This window comes from Salmo salar, chromosome ssa09, assembly GCF_905237065.1.
Source record: "Salmo salar chromosome ssa09, Ssal_v3.1, whole genome shotgun sequence".
Lineage (NCBI taxonomy): Eukaryota > Metazoa > Chordata > Actinopteri > Salmoniformes > Salmonidae > Salmo > Salmo salar.
In genome coordinates this window covers 116,161,833-116,180,011 of record NC_059450.1, presented here as the reverse complement: position 1 = coordinate 116,180,011, position 18,179 = coordinate 116,161,833, and the positions used below count along the sequence as shown (strand labels likewise).

The 18,179-nt window shown below is 45.5% G+C and overlaps 1 protein-coding gene across 6 annotated transcripts in view; it reads left to right on the top strand.

Moving 5' to 3' along the window:
- The window catches only part of LOC106612398 (Down syndrome cell adhesion molecule-like protein 1 homolog), a 168,914-nt gene extending 150,981 nt beyond the window's left edge, over window positions 1-17,933 (top strand). For 2 of the 6 annotated variants that reach the window (XM_045724383.1, XM_045724385.1), the window contains exons 23-34: window positions 1,039-1,156; window positions 1,639-1,802; window positions 1,891-1,989; window positions 6,555-6,743; window positions 7,005-7,292; window positions 10,240-10,395; window positions 10,809-10,839; window positions 11,131-11,249; window positions 11,420-11,572; window positions 11,826-12,020; window positions 12,603-12,938; window positions 13,140-17,933. In XM_045724383.1, coding sequence (XP_045580339.1) covers window positions 1,039-1,156; window positions 1,639-1,802; window positions 1,891-1,989; window positions 6,555-6,743; window positions 7,005-7,292; window positions 10,240-10,395; window positions 10,809-10,839; window positions 11,131-11,249; window positions 11,420-11,572; window positions 11,826-12,020; window positions 12,603-12,938; window positions 13,140-13,651 — 2,360 coding nt within the window. In that variant the 3' untranslated portion in view covers window positions 13,652-17,933. Of the gene's footprint in view, window positions 1-1,038; window positions 1,157-1,638; window positions 1,803-1,890; window positions 1,990-6,554; window positions 6,744-7,004; window positions 7,293-10,236; window positions 10,396-10,808; window positions 10,840-11,127; window positions 11,250-11,419; window positions 11,573-11,825; window positions 12,021-12,602; window positions 12,939-13,139 lie in introns of all 6 variants that reach the window. The other 4 variants (XM_045724380.1, XM_045724384.1, XM_045724381.1 and 1 more) reach the window with 3 other exon arrangements.
- Window positions 17,934-18,179: the final 246 nt, after the last annotated feature.

The following is an 18,179-nucleotide window of genomic DNA, read 5'->3' as shown; positions in this document are numbered from 1 at the left end:
CTTCCCTTCCTTTTTTCTCTCTCTCTCTCCTTCTCCTCTCTGTATTTATCGCTCCTATTTCTCTCTCCCTCCATCTCCCCTCTCTCTCTCTCTCTCTCTCTCTCTCTCTCTCTGTCTCTCTCCCACTTTTACTCTCTCCCCTCTCACTCCTCTTTCTTGTCATTTCTGTCCATCCTCTCCTGATTGATAGGGAGCGGTGCTGTTTGACAGAGGCCAGTGTTCTTAATGAGGATATGAAGACCTACAGGGCACTGTTCAGATGAGCTAACCTGCCCTGGATGGGGGAGGGAGGGGAGGGAGGCCTGGTTAATACACAGAGCAGTAGAGGGGCAGACTGGGCTGAGCAAATGAAGAGGGCAGTATAATCAATAGCCTTTGGATTGAAGAGAGGGAGAGAGGGAGAGAGAATGAGTAAGAGAGTGCACTCTCGGTACGTACACGCTCCTTTCTTCCTGCGACTGGCTCTGTCTCTTTCTCTTGTGTGTGTGTGTGTCTATGTGTGACGGCGTCTCTCTGTGCCAGCTGGTAAGCAGCAGTAAAAGGCTGTATGCTCCAGGCCGGCCCACTCAGTACTGCATTCAGCCACAGCACAACAGCACAAGGGCACTAGCATTAAGACGTCAAGAGTGCAAAAGACAGTGGGAGGGAGGAGGAGAGGGAGGGAGGGAGGGAGGGAGGGAGGGAGGGAGGGAGGGAGGGAGAGGTTTGTGTGTGTGCCTGAGACTTTTGCACTCTGAGACTCCAAATACAAACAGGTTCCATGTGAATGAAAACAGGCCATTGCTGTTGTCACATTCATTGGTTCAGATATGTGCTCTCTTTTCTAATCCTTTTGTTCCTTCGTCGTTGAAATGTGTTTGAACCTGTTCCCTTACGCTTAACCTGTACTGACCTGTACTGACCTGTGTTGTACATTGTTTGATTACATGAAAATACATCAAATATTCAAGTTAATTAGTATACCGTTGACTAGATTTGAAAAACAGACCTATTACCTCTAAGCAACTCTTTCTCAACTTGTGTCACTCCCTCCCTCAGCCCCAGCTAAGATCCTATCGTTCGGAGGTACAGTGACCACTCCCTGGATGAAGGAGGTGAGGCTACCCTGCAGCTCAGTGGGCGAACCCACCCCCACCATCAAATGGACCAAAGACAGGTGAGACCCTAACCTCCTCAGTCCCTCCTCTCTGTCAGTCTACCCCGACACACTACCACCGTGACTACCTCCATCTCTAGAACCCCAACTCCACCATCCACTGGACCAGTGTTAAATCAGTGTTTACATCAGTGTTCTCTCTCTCTTTTCTCTCTCTCTCTCTCTCTCTCTCTCTCTCTCTCTCTCTCTCTCTCTCTCTCTCAATTCAATTCAATTCAAGGGGCTTTATTGGCATGGGAAACATATGTTAACATTGCCAAAGCAAGTGAAGTAGATATTATACAAAAGTGAAATAAACAATAAACAATACACTCACAGAAGTTCCAAAAGAATAAACACATTTCAAATGTCATCATGTATATATACAGCAAATGGTTAAAGTACTGTCTCTCTTTCTCTCTATCTCTCTCTTCCTCCCTCCCTCCCTCCCTCCCTCCCTCCCTCCCTCCCTCCCTCCCTCCCTCCCTCTCTCTCTCTCTCAGTGAGGACACAGCCATCCCGGTAACTCTGGACGGTCAGAGGCTCATCATGGCCAATGGCACGCTGGTCCTGCGCTCGGTGAAAGCTGAGGATTCTGGGTACTACACGTGCACGGCCACCAACACGCTGGGCTTTGACACCATCATTGTCAACCTGCTGGTGCAAGGTGAGCCCCAGCACACTGTCATCACCCTCTTTTTATTGGTCAACCAGTTGTGACCTAGTACCGTGACCATGTGTGTCTGTCCCCGTAGTTCCTCCAGACCAGCCCCGTCTGACTGTCTCCACCACCTCCACCTCTTCTATCACCCTGGCCTGGATCCCTGGGGACAACGGAGGATCCTCCATCAGAGGTATATACCAGTCTTACTGTGTGTGTCTGCGTTTACATTTGCTTTTTGTTCATTCTTCCTCTGTGGTTCGCCCACGCTTTCTCTCTCTCTTTCTATCCCCCTATATTTATCATTCTGTCACTGTGTCCTTCTCTCTTTCATTTAACCCTTCTGCTGTGTTCCGGTCGAATTGGACCGATGTACAAGTTTTCTCTCTGAAAAAATGGAGTTCATTTAATCTCATTGTCATAAGGTTCCATGACTTTGTCCACACAGGGCATCTGAACACACAAAATACATTTTGATGATTTTCATTACATTTTGGGTGTTTTATTTAACTTTTGTACACCTGTGGTGTTCCCGGTCAAAAATCACCCGTCATTGGAAATGAATGGGTGAGACTACAATTAGTGTTTAAAATTGAGTTCAGGCACATGCCCATTCATCAGATGGACACACTTCCTCTCCCAGACCCCCACATGCATGTGTGTTTGAGCACACACACACCTCACTCTCCTTCTTGGCTTCCATGGCAACCCCCACGGGTAAAGTCCTGCCACTATTTGAAATGGTTTCAAAACAAATGTCCTTGTTAAACTTTGACACAACATAGTCTGTGATAAATAGCACAATATGTTTCATCTGAGTATTTGTTATAGTCAAAATAATCCATACATTATGCTTTTTTTAACTTAAAAATGAGTTGTGTGAGTTCAGGTCAATGAGGCCTACAGCAAATAGAAGTTCAAAACGTGTCACGTTCACAAGAACTTCAGTTGATAAAAAGATCTAACACAATTCTAGGTGATAATATATGTATTATTATGGATTTATAATCAGCTATAATGGAGCGGTCATTTTGGACCAGGAACACAGAATGTATTAACAGGAAACGAACACAACAGGACGGTTAATGCTTTTCTTTCATCCTCTGTCTGTCTCTCTGCTTGCCCTCTGTCCATATCTCCGTTCTGTCTCTTTGTTAGTTTGTATTGACTGGTGTCCACTCTGTTTTGGTTGCTAGTTAAGGAGCTGTCGCATTGATTATCTGACTACCGGTACTGCGTGTGTGTTCAGTGTGTGTGTTCAGTGTGTGTTCAATTTGCAGTGTGCCTATTTGTTCAGTGAGCTCTATTTTAACAAACCTAATGCAATGGTAAGTCTAACTGCCGACGCCAGCGCTTTAGGTCCAGGGGTGTCAGAAATATTTTTGCTATTTTCACAGCCGTTATTATGAGCGCAATAGCTGGCGGTGGCGTGAAATGGTTGGTCTTTGATGAATAAACAAGTTGTAGGTGTGCCAAGGGCATGGCCACTCACAGGCCAATCAAGGCATTCCATGGCTTAATAGTGTATGCTTTAGTCTCAAGTTCTGTAAGTTATTGATGGTCTTTGCGTTGTCATCCAACTCCAAATCGCCTGGGGGCACAAAATATTATCATCCGAGTCCATTGTTGATTGATACTACAATTTATTTAATAGCATAGGCTACAATAACGAGTGACAGCAACAACTGTGAGACTCAGAATTGAGCTCAGTTGAATCCTGTTTTCGTTGGTCAATATTGAGATGATTCTACAATTTTATTGGAGTCCACCTGTGGTAAATTCAATTGATTGGACATGATTTGGAAAGGCACACACCTGTCTATACAAAGTCCCACAGTTGACAGTGCATGTCAGAGCAAAAACCAAGCCATGAGGTTGAAGGAATTGTCCGTAGAGCTCCGAGATAGGATTGTGTAGAGGAACAGATCTGGGGAAGGGTACCAACAAATGTCTGCAGCATTGAAGGTCCCCAAGAACACAGTGGCCTCCATCATTCTTAAATGGAAGAAGTTTGGAACCACCAAGACTCTTCAAAGAGCTGGCAGCCCATCCAAACTGAGGAATTGGGGGAGAAGGGCCTTGGTCAGGGAGGTGACCAAGAACCCGTTGGTCACCGTGACAAAGCTCCAGCAGCACTCCACCATTCAGACCTTTATGGTAGGGTAGCCAGACGGAAGCCACTCCTCAGTAAAAGGCACATGACAGCCCAATTGGAGTTTGCCGAAAGGCACCTAATGGGCTCTCAGACCATTAGAAACAGGATTCTCTGGTCTGATGAAACGAAGATTGAACTCTTTGGCCTGAATGCCAAGCGTCAAATCTGGAGGAAACCTGGCATCATCCCTACGGTGAAGCATGGTGGTGGTAGCATGCTGTGGGGATGTTTTTTAGCAGCAGGGACTGGGAGATTAGTCAGGATCGAGGGAAAGATGAATGGAGCAAAGTACAGAGATCCTTGATGAAAACCTGCTCCAGAGCACTCAGCAACTCAGACTGGGGCGAAGGTTCACCCTCCAACAGGACAACGACCCTAAGCACACAGCCAAGACAACACAGGAGTGTCTTTGGAACAAGTCTCTGAAAGTCCTTGAGTGCCAAAGCCAGAGCCCGGACTTGAACACGATCGAACATCTGTGGAGAGACCTGAAAATAGCTGTGCAGCGACGCTCCCCATCCAACCTGACAGAGCTTGAGAGGATCTGCAGAGAAGAATTTGAGAAACTCCCAAAATGCAGGTGTGCCAAGCTTGTAGCGTCATACCCAAGAAGACTCGAGGCTGTAATCACTGCCAAAGGTGCTTCAACAAAGTGCTGAGTAAAGGATCTGAATACTTACGTAAATGTGATATTTCGTTTTATTTAAAAATAAAATCTACAAACCTGTTTATGGGATATTGTGTGTAGACAACAATTTAATCAATTTTAGAATAAGGCTGTAACGTAACAAAATGTGGAAAAGTCAACGGGTCTGAAACATTTCTGAATGCACTGTAGATTAAAAGGGGATGTCCGATTACTTGGTGAATACATTGGTCTTAAATATCCCCACCAGCACAAACTGAAATTGGAACTTTGGCGCACATTTTTAAGAAGCTCACCTCAGATATTGCCACCCCAAGCAAGCTTTGTTAGTTTGCGTACCATGCTATATGTTTATGCTATATGGCTTTAACAGGTCAAAACTGCAAACGAATGTGCGTTTGACGATTGCGCTGGCTTAACGCCAGCCAAAAATAGAGCCCAGTGTAGCGTATTCACACCTTTTCGACATGCAGTCTTTGATTCACTTTGTCTGTGTTTGTATTAGTCTATCTATCTCTGTAAGTTTATTGTCTGTCCCTCTGGCTGTCCATCTGTCCTTTCGTCCATTCATCTGTCTATCTGAGGGAGACGGAGAGGGAGTGGGAGAGGAAGAGAGACAGAGAGAGAGGGAGCGCTAGACAGCATGAGAGAGGGAGAGAGGGAGCGCTAGACAGCATGAGAGAGGGAGCGCTAGACAGCATGAGAGAGGGAGCGCTAGACAGCATGAGATAGGGAGCGCTAGACAGCATGAGAGAGGGAGCACTGGACAGCATTAGAGAGGGAGAGCTAGACAGCATGAGAGAGGGAGAGCTAGACAGCATGAGAGAGGGAGAGTTAGACAGCATGAGAGAGGGAGCGCTAGACAGCATGAGAAAGGGAGAGCTAGACAGCATGAGAGAGGGAGCGCTAGACAGCATGAGAGAGGGAGCGCTAGACAGCATGAGAGAGGGAGAGCTAGACAGCATGAGAGAGGGAGAGCTAGACAGCATGAGAGAGGGAGAGCTAGACAGCATGAGAGAGGGAGAGCTAGACAGCATGAGAGAGGGAGAGCTAGACAGCATGAGAGAGGGAGAGCTAGACAGCATGAGAGAGGGAGAGCTAGACAGCATGAGAGAGGGAGAGCTAGACAGCATGAGAGAGGGAGAGAGGGAGCACTGGACAGCATTAGAGAGGGAGCGCTAGACAGCATGAGAGAGGGAGAGCTAGACAGCATGAGAGAGGGAGAGCTAGACATCATGAGAGAGGGAGAGCTAGACAGCATGAGAGAGGGAGCGCTAGACAGCATGAGAGAGGTAGAGCTAGACAGCATGAGAGAGGTAGAGCTAGACAGCATGAGAGAGGTAGAGCTAGACAGCATGAGAGAGGTAGAGCTAGACAGCATGAGAGAGGTAGAGCTAGACAGCATGAGAGAGGGAGAGCTAGACATCATGAGAGAGGGAGAGCTAGAGATGAGAGCTAGAGAGATACTGCATAAGAGAAGGAGAGAGATGAGAGAGAGTTATAAACAGACTATAAATCCAAGGCAGCTGATTATGACTGCAGACGCCATAATGTGTTCTCATTTGCATATATGCCCAGTCAGCGCCCTCCCAAACCCAGCTGGGAGCTTCTGGGAAAGTAATGGCGGCATAGAACAGTCATGAATATGCTGCCTTCTCCATCTGAACCTCCATAGGTGGAGGAGATGTATGATGCACCATTGTCCTCTGGTGTTTTTCAGCGGTACTGACACAATGAAATATGAACCAGCTGAATGAACCAGCTGAATATAGCAAAAATATATGGGTATCTGGTGCATTTAAATGTTAAATTATTTACATGTAATGTAGTTTTTCTCATTTTCTCTATTTGTATCATGCACTGCAGTACAACAGAAGGTTGAAAAGAAAGTCTGAAAATAAGAAAAATGTGCCCTTATCATGATGTGTGTGTGCGCGCGCGTGCGTGTGTTCCCCAGGTTTCGTGCTGCAGTACTCGGTGGACAACATGGAGGGTTGGAGGGATGTGTTCATCAGTTCCAGTGAGAGGTCCTTCAAGCTGGACAACCTACGCTGTGGCACCTGGTACAAGGTCAAACTGGCCGCCAAGAACAGCGTGGGAGCGGGACGCATCAGTGAAATCATCGAGGCTAAGACCCACGGACGAGGTGAGGGGTAGGGGGAGAGGGGGAGGATGGACCGGGTGATACAGGGACAATGGGAGGTGTTTAGGGGACAGGAGATGGGCAGAGAGGGAGGGAGCTGCCAGGTGGATGGGGCAACATGGTTATAGCTGTGAAAGGGGTAAATGCGGTGGACAGGTAGATTCCTAGAATTCAGTCACACTTACCATATCATAATATTTCAAGACGTTTAAAAGAATAATGTTTAGTGAGAACTAACACCCTCCTGCCCCCGACCTCTTCCAGAGCCCCAGTTCAATAAGGACCATCCGGTGTTCACTCACGTCAACTCTACCCATGCCCGGCTCAACCTGCAGGGCTGGGCGAGCGGTGGCTGCCCCATCACGGCCGTGCTGCTGGAGTTCAGACCTAAGGGGAACTGGGCGTGGCAGAATGTTCGCACCAACGCCACCTCCGACGTGTTCCTGGCTGAGCTCCGCGAGGCCACCTGGTATGAGCTGAAGATGAAGGCGTGTAACAGCGCCGGCTGTGGGAACCAGAGCTCTCAGTTCGCCACGCTGGACTACGACGGCAGTGAGTACAAGCTGGTTTGTTTTCTCCGGCCTGTGTGGTCCAGGGGTTCGCACTGCTGAGCCTAGCACACGTACCAGGGGCATGGGTTCGAATCTGCTCTTCTGACTCGCAATCTTTCCTGTCTCCTCTTCACTGTCGTATCTCAATAACAGAAATAAAACCCACAAAAGAACGCCATATTTATTTTTTACATGGATAATAAAGTCTTAGAGCAGGAGAACAATTGGTAAAAAAATATATATATATGTTTAAGTTAAATGACCTTATCGAAGGAGTTGATTTAAGCAATAAGGCCCGAGGGGGTGTGGTATATAGCCTGCATACAAACCTTAGCCGTGGTATATTTGCCATATACCACAAACTCCCGATGTGCCTTATTGCTATTAGAATTATTTATTTTTTTAATTCTAGGGAGTAGATTTTAACATTGCAGATAGATTGTAGCTTCCATCATTGTAGCTTCCATTGTAGCTTCACATCACTGTCTGCATCACTTCCAATTCCCCATATCTTTTTTGAAAATATATACAGTAAAAGTTTGGACACACCTACTCATTCAAGGGTTTTTCTTTATTTTCACAATTTTCTACATTGCAGAATCATAGTGAAGGCATCAAAACAATGAAATAATACATATGGAATCATGCAGTAACCAACAAAGGGTTAAACAAATAAAGAATAACGCTTAGGCTTCAACTTCCAGCTTATACATACTATATGCATTTTATGGGCACAGTCTATTTTACAATAGTTATATTCTGTTTGTTTTTACTCCTGTCCTTCCTCTAATCTCAACCTCTCCCATCTATTTCTTTCGCAAAAGTTCTGTACCTATATACGTTTTATGGAAACAGTATGTTTTACATTAGTTATCTTGTTGTTATTAGTTGTTATTTTTCCCAACCTTCAGCTCCATTCAACCCCTCCCATCTATCTCTGAACACCATCCATATTGAATTTCTATTTGCCATATATTTTTCAACTGTGCTGTGATGTTTCACAAAAGTTCAGAACCTTTCTATTCTCCTAATTTCTACAGATTGTAAATTATTATTATTATAAGTATTATTATATTATTGATTGATTGACTATGAATTTTCAAATCACCCAGCAGTGCTATATACAGAGTTAGCTCCAGGTAAATGTTACAATTCTTCAGCCATTCCTGGACCTGTGACCAAAAACAAGCTACATATGGACAGTACCAAAACAAATGATCTAATGATTCTGTCTCTTCGCAACAATATCTGCTAATAATTTCAATTGAAAAATTCTACGTTTTGAATCTGTCGTCGTTTTGCGTGTCAGTCCATAAACCATGAATCGGTACGTTGAAAATCTCTTCCCAAGTATTTTGCAATCTATATGGGAGAGTTGTGAATTTTACGGTCTTTAAATGATAATGGTATACTTTTTTATTTATCACAATTTTTTAACCAAGTATGGTCTTTAATGCAGAGCCGACAGACAAGTTCTCTACTTTCCCCCCATTCCACTTACCTCTTCCATTTTTGCGGTAATGCTGCAAGTAGATGGTTGTAATTTTAGGTATAGCAGACGTTTCCATATATTTTTGTTAGCTGCATATGTGACATAACTCCACCAGTCCTATTTATGACATCATTTACAAAGATTATACCTTTTATATATATATTTTTTTTAGATATATATATTTATATTTATATATTAGTATATTTGAGTTTAACCACAATATTTGTTGTATTATTTGTTCTGTTTTTTTCTGGTCCTTTAAATTGAAATTGCAACCAATTTTATCTGGCTTTTTTTTAAATATCAATATTTGGGAGATTATTTCCTTTTCAAATAACTGAAAGTGAGAGGTTGTAATCTGAATAAAGGGAAAAAGGCCATTCTTGAACATGGGGTGAAACATTCTTATTAATTTTCTAGAGAACCAGTTCGGATTTAAGTATAACTTTTGTATGACTGAAGCCTTTAGTGAGACATCTAATGCTTTAATATTTAATCATTTCTGCCCTCCTAATTCATATTCATTATATAAATAGGCCCGTTTAATTTTGCCTGGCTTGCCGTTCCAAATAAAATGCTAAAAGAATTATCATATAATTTAAATAACTGTTCGCTAGGTGTACACAAGACCATAAGAAAATAGACAAACTGGGATATGACTACTATAAACTGGTTACCAACATAATTAGAGCAATAAAAATATATATTTTTTGTCATACCCGTGTGGTTTGAGCCTTGACAGCTGTGGTTTATCAGACCGTATACCACGGGTTTGACAAAACATTTATTTTTACTGCTCTAATTACGTTGGTAACCAGTTTATAATAGCAATAAGGCGTTTCGGGGGTTTGGGGTATATGGTCAATATACCACGGCTAAATGCTTTGCAAAAGCACTCCGCGTTGCGCTTAAGAACAGCCCTTAGCTGTGGTATATTGGCCATATACCACACCTCCTTGGGCCTTATTGCTTAACTAATTATTTTATTTTACCTTTATTTAACTAGGCAAGTCAGTTAAGAACAAATTCTTATTTTCAATGACAGCCAAGGAACGGTGGGTTAACTGCCTTGTTCAGGGGCAGAACAGCTCGGGGATTTGAGCTTGCAACCTTGCGGTTGCTAGCCCAATGCTCTAACCAATAGGCTACGCTGCCGCCCCAACTATACTACGGCTGTCAGCCAATCAGCATTCAGGGCTCAAACCACGCAGTTTATAATACTCCATATGTGACTTAGAAATAGAATTAGAACCAATTATAATGTTTAGACGTGTGACAACTCGTGACAACTCATGTAGTAGGATAGCAGTTGACTTCCTTTTAAAATGATTTGTTAGAACCAATTTAGTTTGTCTCTCTTCTCCTCATCCTCTCCCCATACATCTTCTTCCACACTTGTACCCATTTATATAAAAGCTGATATAATGTCCTGTAACCTGATATATTTTCTAAGCAGGTACCATCCCTCCCATCAAGTCAGCGCGGCCCGAAGGCGACGACGTTAAGAAGCTCTTCTCCATTGGCTGCCCCGTCATCCTGGTCACTCTGGTCGTCGCCCTGCTCTTCGTCATCCGCAAGAAACGCAAAGAGAAGAGACTGAAGAGACTGAGAGGTGAGGGAGGGAGGGAGGGAGGGAAAGGGGGAGAGGTGTGGAGAAGAGATGGAGGGTTGCGTAAGGGAGGGAGCAAAAGAGAGGAAAGAGCAATGAGAGAGGGAAGAAAGAGAGGAAAGGGGCGAGAAGAGAGATGGATCTTGGGCGAGAGAGAAAGGAGAGGTGTGGAGAAGAGACTGAGGGGTGAGAGAGAGAGGGAGGAGAGGTGTGGAGAAGAGACTGAGGGGTGAGAGAGAGAGGGAGGGGAGGTGTGGAGAAGAGACTGAGGGGTGAGAGAGAGAGGGAGGAGAAGGCAGAAGACAGGGTTGAGGGGTGAGTGAAGGAAAGAAAACGTGTTGAGAGAGCATAATTAATATCTGATTTATTGTGCTCCACATAACTGAAGCCCTGCTATTTTTTACTGATCCCTCCAGATGCCAAAAGCCTGGCTGAGATGCTGATCAGGTAATATATCTTATCTCTGCTGTTCCTCTGTTTACATTTCATACCCCAATGGAAACATTCATACAACACACTGAACATCTGCGGTTACCTTACCTCTAGATACAGTGAATGTCTTAAAAGGCAGATAGAGAACTCCTATTTCTGAAGTAGGGGGATTTACGTTCTGTGTGTGTGTGTGTGTGTGTGTGTGTGTGTGTGTGTGTGTGTGTGTGTGTGTGTGTGTGTGTGTGTGTGTGTGTGTGTGTGTGTGTGTGTGTGTGTGTGTGTGTGTGCCTTGTGTCCCTGGAGCAGTAAGAATAACCGGAGCTTTGACACCCCTGTGAAGGGGCCCCCCCAGGGCCCCCGACTTCACATCGACATCCCCAGAGTCCAGCTGCTCATCGAGGATAAGGAAGGCATCAAACAGATCGGTCAGTGTAGTGTGTGTGTGCGTGCGTGCGTGTGTGTGTGTACGTCCGTGTGTGTTTTTTTTGTGTTGCTGAGTGCCTACCTGATACGGATGTAATACAAATTGGTGTTCCTGAATGAGCATGAATCCTCTGTCATGAATAACTGTTGCTTCTGTCAATCCCTCTGTCAGGTGAAGACAAAGCCACCATCCCAGTGACGGACACAGAGTTCAGCCAGAACATGAATCCACAGAGCTTCTGTACGGGCGTGTCTGTGCATCACCCCGCCCTCATCCAGAACACCGGCCCTCTGATTGACATGTCTGACATCAGACCAGGGACAAGTGAGTGGAGAGCCCTAACTGCACTTAGTCTTATGTTCTTGGTCAATTGATAAACACATAGTGGACTTATATTATAGGTCTTGTCCATTCCCTCCATCATTGCCTTTAACTTACTCACTCTTGTGTTCTCCTCCCTTCCTTCACATCTCCTCCTTCCTCCCACCCTCCCTTCCCCCACCTTTCCTCCTCTCCTCCACCTCTCCTACCTTCCTCCCGCCTCTTCCCTCTCCTCCCTCCCTCTCTCCCCCGGAAGACCCGGTGTCGAGGAAGAGCGTGAAGTCCACCCACAGTACGAGGAACCGCTACTCCAGCCAGTGGACCCTGACCAAGTGCCAGTCGTCCACGCCCGCCCGTACCCTCACCTCCGACTGGCGCACCGTGGGCTCCCAGCATGGCATCACCGTCACCGAGAGCGACAGCTACAGCGCCAGCCTCTCACAGGACACGGGTGAGCCTGGCACATCATGCACACACACACTCAGCACACACTCAGGATTAGGCTACATACCAGACTACACACCCACTCTTAACACACACACTCTCGTGATATACACACTTGTGATACACAAACACACACAGTTCATGATACACGTACGCACACATATGCCGTATATACACACTTGCATGCATACATCAGTGGAGGCTGGTGAGGGGAGGATGGCTCATAATAATGGCTGGAACGGAGCAAATGGAACGGCATCAAACACACGGAAACCATGTTTGATGTATTTGATACCATTCCACTCATTCCGTTCCAGCCATTACCACGAGCTCGTCCTCCCCAATTAAGGTGCCACCAACCTCCTGTGACATACATACATATACAAAGGACACAACATAGGCTACGTACACACACACATCTGTAGTCCAAGGAGATGGTGTAAGATTGCTATTTTTCATGTACAACACCAACTCTCTCTCCCTCTCTCTCTCCTTCTCTCTTTCTCTCTCTCTCTCTCTCTCTCTCTCTCTCTCTCCCTCTCTCTCTGTTTCTGTCTCTCTCTCTCTCTTTCTCTGTCTTTGTCCTCAGATAAGGGGCGTAACAGCATGGTGTCCACAGAGAGCGCGTCCTCCACCTATGAGGAGCTGGCGCGGGCCTACGAACACGCCAAGCTTGAGGAGCACCTGCAGCACGCCAAGTTTGAGATCACCGAGTGCTTCATCTCAGACAGTTCCTCAGACCAGATGACCACGGGCACCAACGACAACGCTGACAGCATGACCTCCATGAGCACCCCGTCCGAAACGGGCCTGTGTCGCTTCACCGCCTCGCCACCCAAACCCCAGGACTACGACCGCGGCAGACCTACCAACGTAGCCGTGCCCATCCCCCACCGCGCCAACAAGAGCGAGTGGACGGGCAAAAGTGAGTATGAGACCTGCGGCTGATTAGAATGATCCTGTAGATCAGTCTAATGTAAAGGCCTCTAAGCATGGTTAGTGAGCAGGGTTGTTTGCTGTACTTTAGACACATACCGGTACTCTGACCTTTAACAAATGTGCCCGATAAAGATGCTTGTAAAATCGTTATCGCTCCCTCGTTCTCTCTTTCATCCCCCCATCCCAGGTGACTACTGTAACCTTCCCCTCTACATGAAGACAGACCCTTTCTTCCGGAAGCAGTCGGAGCTGCGTGACCCGTGCCCGGTGGTGCCGCCCCGCGAGGCCTCCATCCGCAGCCTGGCCCAGCGGGCGTACCACTCCCAGGGCCGCCACATGACTCTGGACTCCTCCAAGCAGCAGCAGGCTCTGACTGTGGGCCACGCTGGCCTGGCCGGCCTCAGCGCCTCAGGAGGAGCATCGGGGGGTGGAAGCGGTGGTGCTGTAGGAGGGACAACTGGAGGGCCGTCTGGTGGTTCCAGCACCTCCTCCCTGCCCCAGAGGACTCTCACCATGCCCGGCTCCTCTTCTTCCTCTGCCCAGAGCGCTGCAGCCGCTACCGACGCAGCCAGCGGGGGAGCCACGGGGGGAGAGTCCAGAGACTCTCTGCTGGAGAGCAGCTCGTCAGGCCTGGGCAGACTAGACAGACAGAAGCAGGCGGCTGGCGGGGCCTACTCCAAATCTTATACACTGGTGTAGCTGGAGCCACTGGCGTAGATGTTGGAGCATTGGGAAGGGTTAGGGGCCACACAGACACACGTACACACACCTGACTCCTGCACTGTCAGGCCAGAGGGGCCGCTCGGCAGGGGCCAGATTGGGCTTTTATAGCACAGGAGTTTGTCTTCTTTCTGCCTTTTTTCTCTCTCTCTTTCTCTTCCTCTCTCTATTGTTTTGTTTTACCTTCCCTGGAAAGAACTAGCTAAACTCAATATCATTTTTATATTTGTTTTTGCAAACTTTTTCTCTCTCTCACTCTCCCACTGTCCCTCTCTCTATCTCTCTCTCTCTTTCGCTCTCTCCAATTATCTGTTGAGACACCTCAGAACTTATGCACAAAATACTTTCCATGTGCACTTCCAAGTACTAAGAGATGTAGTTTCACATAAACCTGTCTAGATGTTTTAGGCCGTTTTACGTGTTTCTTTTCACGTCTCTGAACAGAGAGTTCAGCGGTCAAACAGCAGCGCATTGCCACGGAAAGTGCTTATGCATAAACCAACAACCTTGGTGTCTGTCTCTGGCCCTCCAAAGCCATCCTGGTACGGACTCACACAAACAGGTCACAAACTGTGGTTTCCACAACCTTGTTGGAGGAGCCTTGGGGAATTTTTTTCATGCAATTCATGACACAGTATAGAGTGTTACTGACTATTTTATAGGACAACAGGAAACAGAGCGAGGGGGAAAAAAACAGGATTCGTCTTCATATGAAAGATGAATCTGAACTGTATTTTTTTTATGTTTGCTTTTCTCTTTTGGAATATATAAACTCATGTGCATTAAAAGAGGGTAGAATGGATTCACAGAACCTTCACGAGTCTGCGTGTGTGCGTGTATATGTGTAAATATATATGTATACATGTGGCTGGCACACACCTGCAGTGGACCTTTTTAATCAATCTGTATGCTGACTCCTTGGCGGAGGCGTGCGTTAAAAAAACTCCTGTCCATTTGCTACTTGTGACAGTGGTTTGGGGACGATGATGTCACACTGTATGACGTCACATGTCGGTCTCTCCCTTCTGGACTTTGGTTGGCCCGGTGTGATTGACACTGGCAGCGTCGCCTTGGAGATGACGAGGAAGATGGACAGAGAGAGGGAGTTGATTTGCCGTTCATTAGAGGCGCAAGGGTGAAATGACCACCCCTCCTCTTGGCCCCTCTCTGTCATTCTCTCCAATCCCCTGAAGCAGGAAGAATACCCTTTGTTCTGTCGTTCGTTTGCGCTTGGTGCCACACATCCCCATTCCTCCATACCCCACCCCTCTGTCTACCTAAACACTTCCAACCCACCACACCACACCCCCATCCTGCAAACCCCACCCCTCTGTCTACCTAAACACTTCCAACCCACCACACCCCCATCCTCCATGCCCCACCCCATCCACACAGTCTCACTGTGACCTTCTAGCACACTCTGCTAGGCAGGCAGACATTTATGACAATAGTTGGGACTGACTGACAAACGGACTGCAGGCCAACAGACGGACAGACAGACTGACAAAAGACGAACTCGACAGAAAGATGGACGGATAAACAGATTTCAGATTGAAACAGAGGAGAATATACAAAGGTGATAATGCAGCGAGGACCGTTGGTTTGCAGGGAGAGATGGATAGATAAGGAAGACAAAGCGTCTGTGTAAGTGTTTAGGGAAGGAGGGAAGAGATGGCAGGTGGACACGAGTTAGTTTGATGAAATGAAGTGGTCTCAAGGATAAATCTGTTATCTAAGGCCCCCCCCATCCCATGTAAATGTATTGAAGCGGATTGTCGGGTTCTGTTGGCGTTCCTTTTTTTTCTTTATTTCCTTTATTCTAAACCCAAAGCTGAGCCCCATGACAAAGAACCCCCCCCCAAAAAAATGATTGCTCCCAATGGAAAGTTTCACATCAGGGCTCTCGCAATATAATAATAAAAAATATATCATATTTGTTGTAAAAGATATGTACATATATATTTATATCTAAATATATCGAAAATATATAACTGTTAAATAAAGCAGAGAGATATAAAGTCATCGTAATTGAAAATATATGAAAATATAACTCATGAGACAATCGCTCAGTGGAAGACGCCGCGAGTTAAGAGGAAGAGTGAAGGAAGAGGAGAACGGGAAACGGCTAGCACAACCAAGAAAAGATATAGAGAGATGAAATTGAGCGTTAGCTACGGTATCTGAGGCCGAGTTTGGGGACGTGAACATTGATGCCATGGCCTCATAGTCGTTTGCCCCTCTGCCAGGTACATAGGTAGCTACAGTGCAGGAACAGAACTACACCAAACATGCCATTCAGGATGTAACCCTAAGTATCTACTGGAAGTAGTTAAGGCCCAGTGATGGGTAGTACCTTAGTCAGTGAGGCTGGTTGCAATCTAATGCAGTCTATTTGCATTTTGTAATGGCTTGTGTCAGAATGGCTTGTGTGTCAGTGAACCCCATGGTAGCCAGTGTGGTTACTGTGTTTAATAACATCAGACCTGTCGTTGATTTGGTTTGGAGTTGCCTCTGTGGTCCACCGTGGTGGAAAGTAGACGACACTGCGGTAGTTTTGGGGTCATAGTGGCTTTTGTGGTCAGTGAGGTAAAGTGCATTCATTGTGGTCAGCAAGACCCTCTTTTAATTGTACCTGTAGAAAGGGTGAGGGACATCACTGACATAAGAAAGAAAGATTTCAGGGAACCTTTAACCGTTTATAAGCACTAGTTAGTGAGCGGTACAGTAGCTTCAGCACTGAGTCACATAGCTTAGGCAACATCCCGTGTTGATTTCAGTTTAGAGCCTAACCCTGGCACAACTAACCCTGGCACAACTAACCCTGGCACAACTAACCCTGGCACATGGGAATTCAGGTAACAGTAGTGGGCCATGCCACAGTGCCAACCCACATTCTTATTGTGTACGTCCCCAAATCTAAGGCCAACTTAGAAGTATGACCCTACTTCAGGTGTTAAGAGAGTACAAATGGTAGAACCAAATGTAACCTGTTGTACTGTACCTTCCGAAGGTGTGTTCTGTTGACAACCTCCATGACGTCGCATGACTGAACTTAATGAAGACAGCGCATAGTGACCTCTGTGTCTTACCGTTGTCATTATGTCCCTGCACAGTACTCCTTTTCCGGACATACATATAACTGTTATAACTGCTCATAACTGACAACAGTCACGCTCCCTGCCTGTTGCAGACAGTGAACAGGACAGGGAGAGTAGGCAGAGAGAAGAACATTTCCTTTCCATGAATATTATTATGGTACTGTTTATTTTGTTTTGGCTTCCTTGGTTATGCAATTCTTTTGAAATGGTTTGCTTTGAGACACACGGTGGTGTCACGTGAAGGGGCAGGCCTGTTTAGCCAATTGAAATCAGGGACTCCCTAGCTCCAACCAATCACAGGAAAAGCTGTGTGCATATTGGATGGGGTCAGGAGTCAAACTCCCCACTCTACCCTGACCTTTGCCCCACCTATTTGACCAATCAGACTCTCAGTTACACCTGGTAATAACGTGTCCTGTGATCAGATTTGTCCCAAATGGTCTACTCCAACCCAATTTGATTGGGTGTGACCGGATGTGACCCCAGATCCATTACCAGGACACATGTTAATATCAGGTCTCAAAGGGGTCTCAGATTTTACCCCTACCCGCACCTCCTACCCCAACAGCATTGCTACCCCACTATTAAAGACTCTTGTACATAGCAAAGTGTTTTGTATAAATAAGTACTATTTTCAACATCTCCAAATGAAACCAGGGCACAATGTAAACTTTGATTCAAGTTATAACTTTAAACAGGAGAGGGTTAAAGAAAACTATAGCATTATAGTAACACTGCTTAGAATTCGATTTTTGAATGGGGCAAAAAAAATTATCCAGAATTGCTTTCACAATTGGTTCCTCTTTTTCAAGAAGTTTTACTGAGATTAAAATGTTTGGGCCATTGGTTGCTTTGTATTGATTTTCTTTCTAGTTCACTTTTTTTTATTTCATTTTTTATTTCTGTTGAGGAAAAACGGCATTGCATGCTCTGAATTATTTGTTGGGTATAAAAAGAAAAATGGAGAAACAAATTTATGACAAAGGGGTGAGGGAAAAAGCGTTTTAAAAAATATAGAGAGAGTTCTTAAACTTTTATGGAAAATTTGCTTCAATTTGCAATTGCTTGTTTAACTCTACTGTTTTTTTTTCTATGAAAACAAACAAAACCAGAAAAAGAGTACTCCAACACCTTGTGCAATAAAGCTATCTTTCTATGAGTCATATCTTCCTTTTTCCATCCTTTCCTTCACACTGGATCAAGTGGTGTATTTATTAGTACATAATGTGGCAAAATGTTTTGCCATGGAAAACTTTTTGAACTAAAACGAGCAAGTCTTATTGAAAATCACAAGAATGATTGACTATACATTCGGAATAACCCAACATGTAAAATTAGAGCAATTCAATACTTCAACACTAGAGAGCAGTGCAGCAACATAAAGAACACAAATCCAGGATTACTCAGGA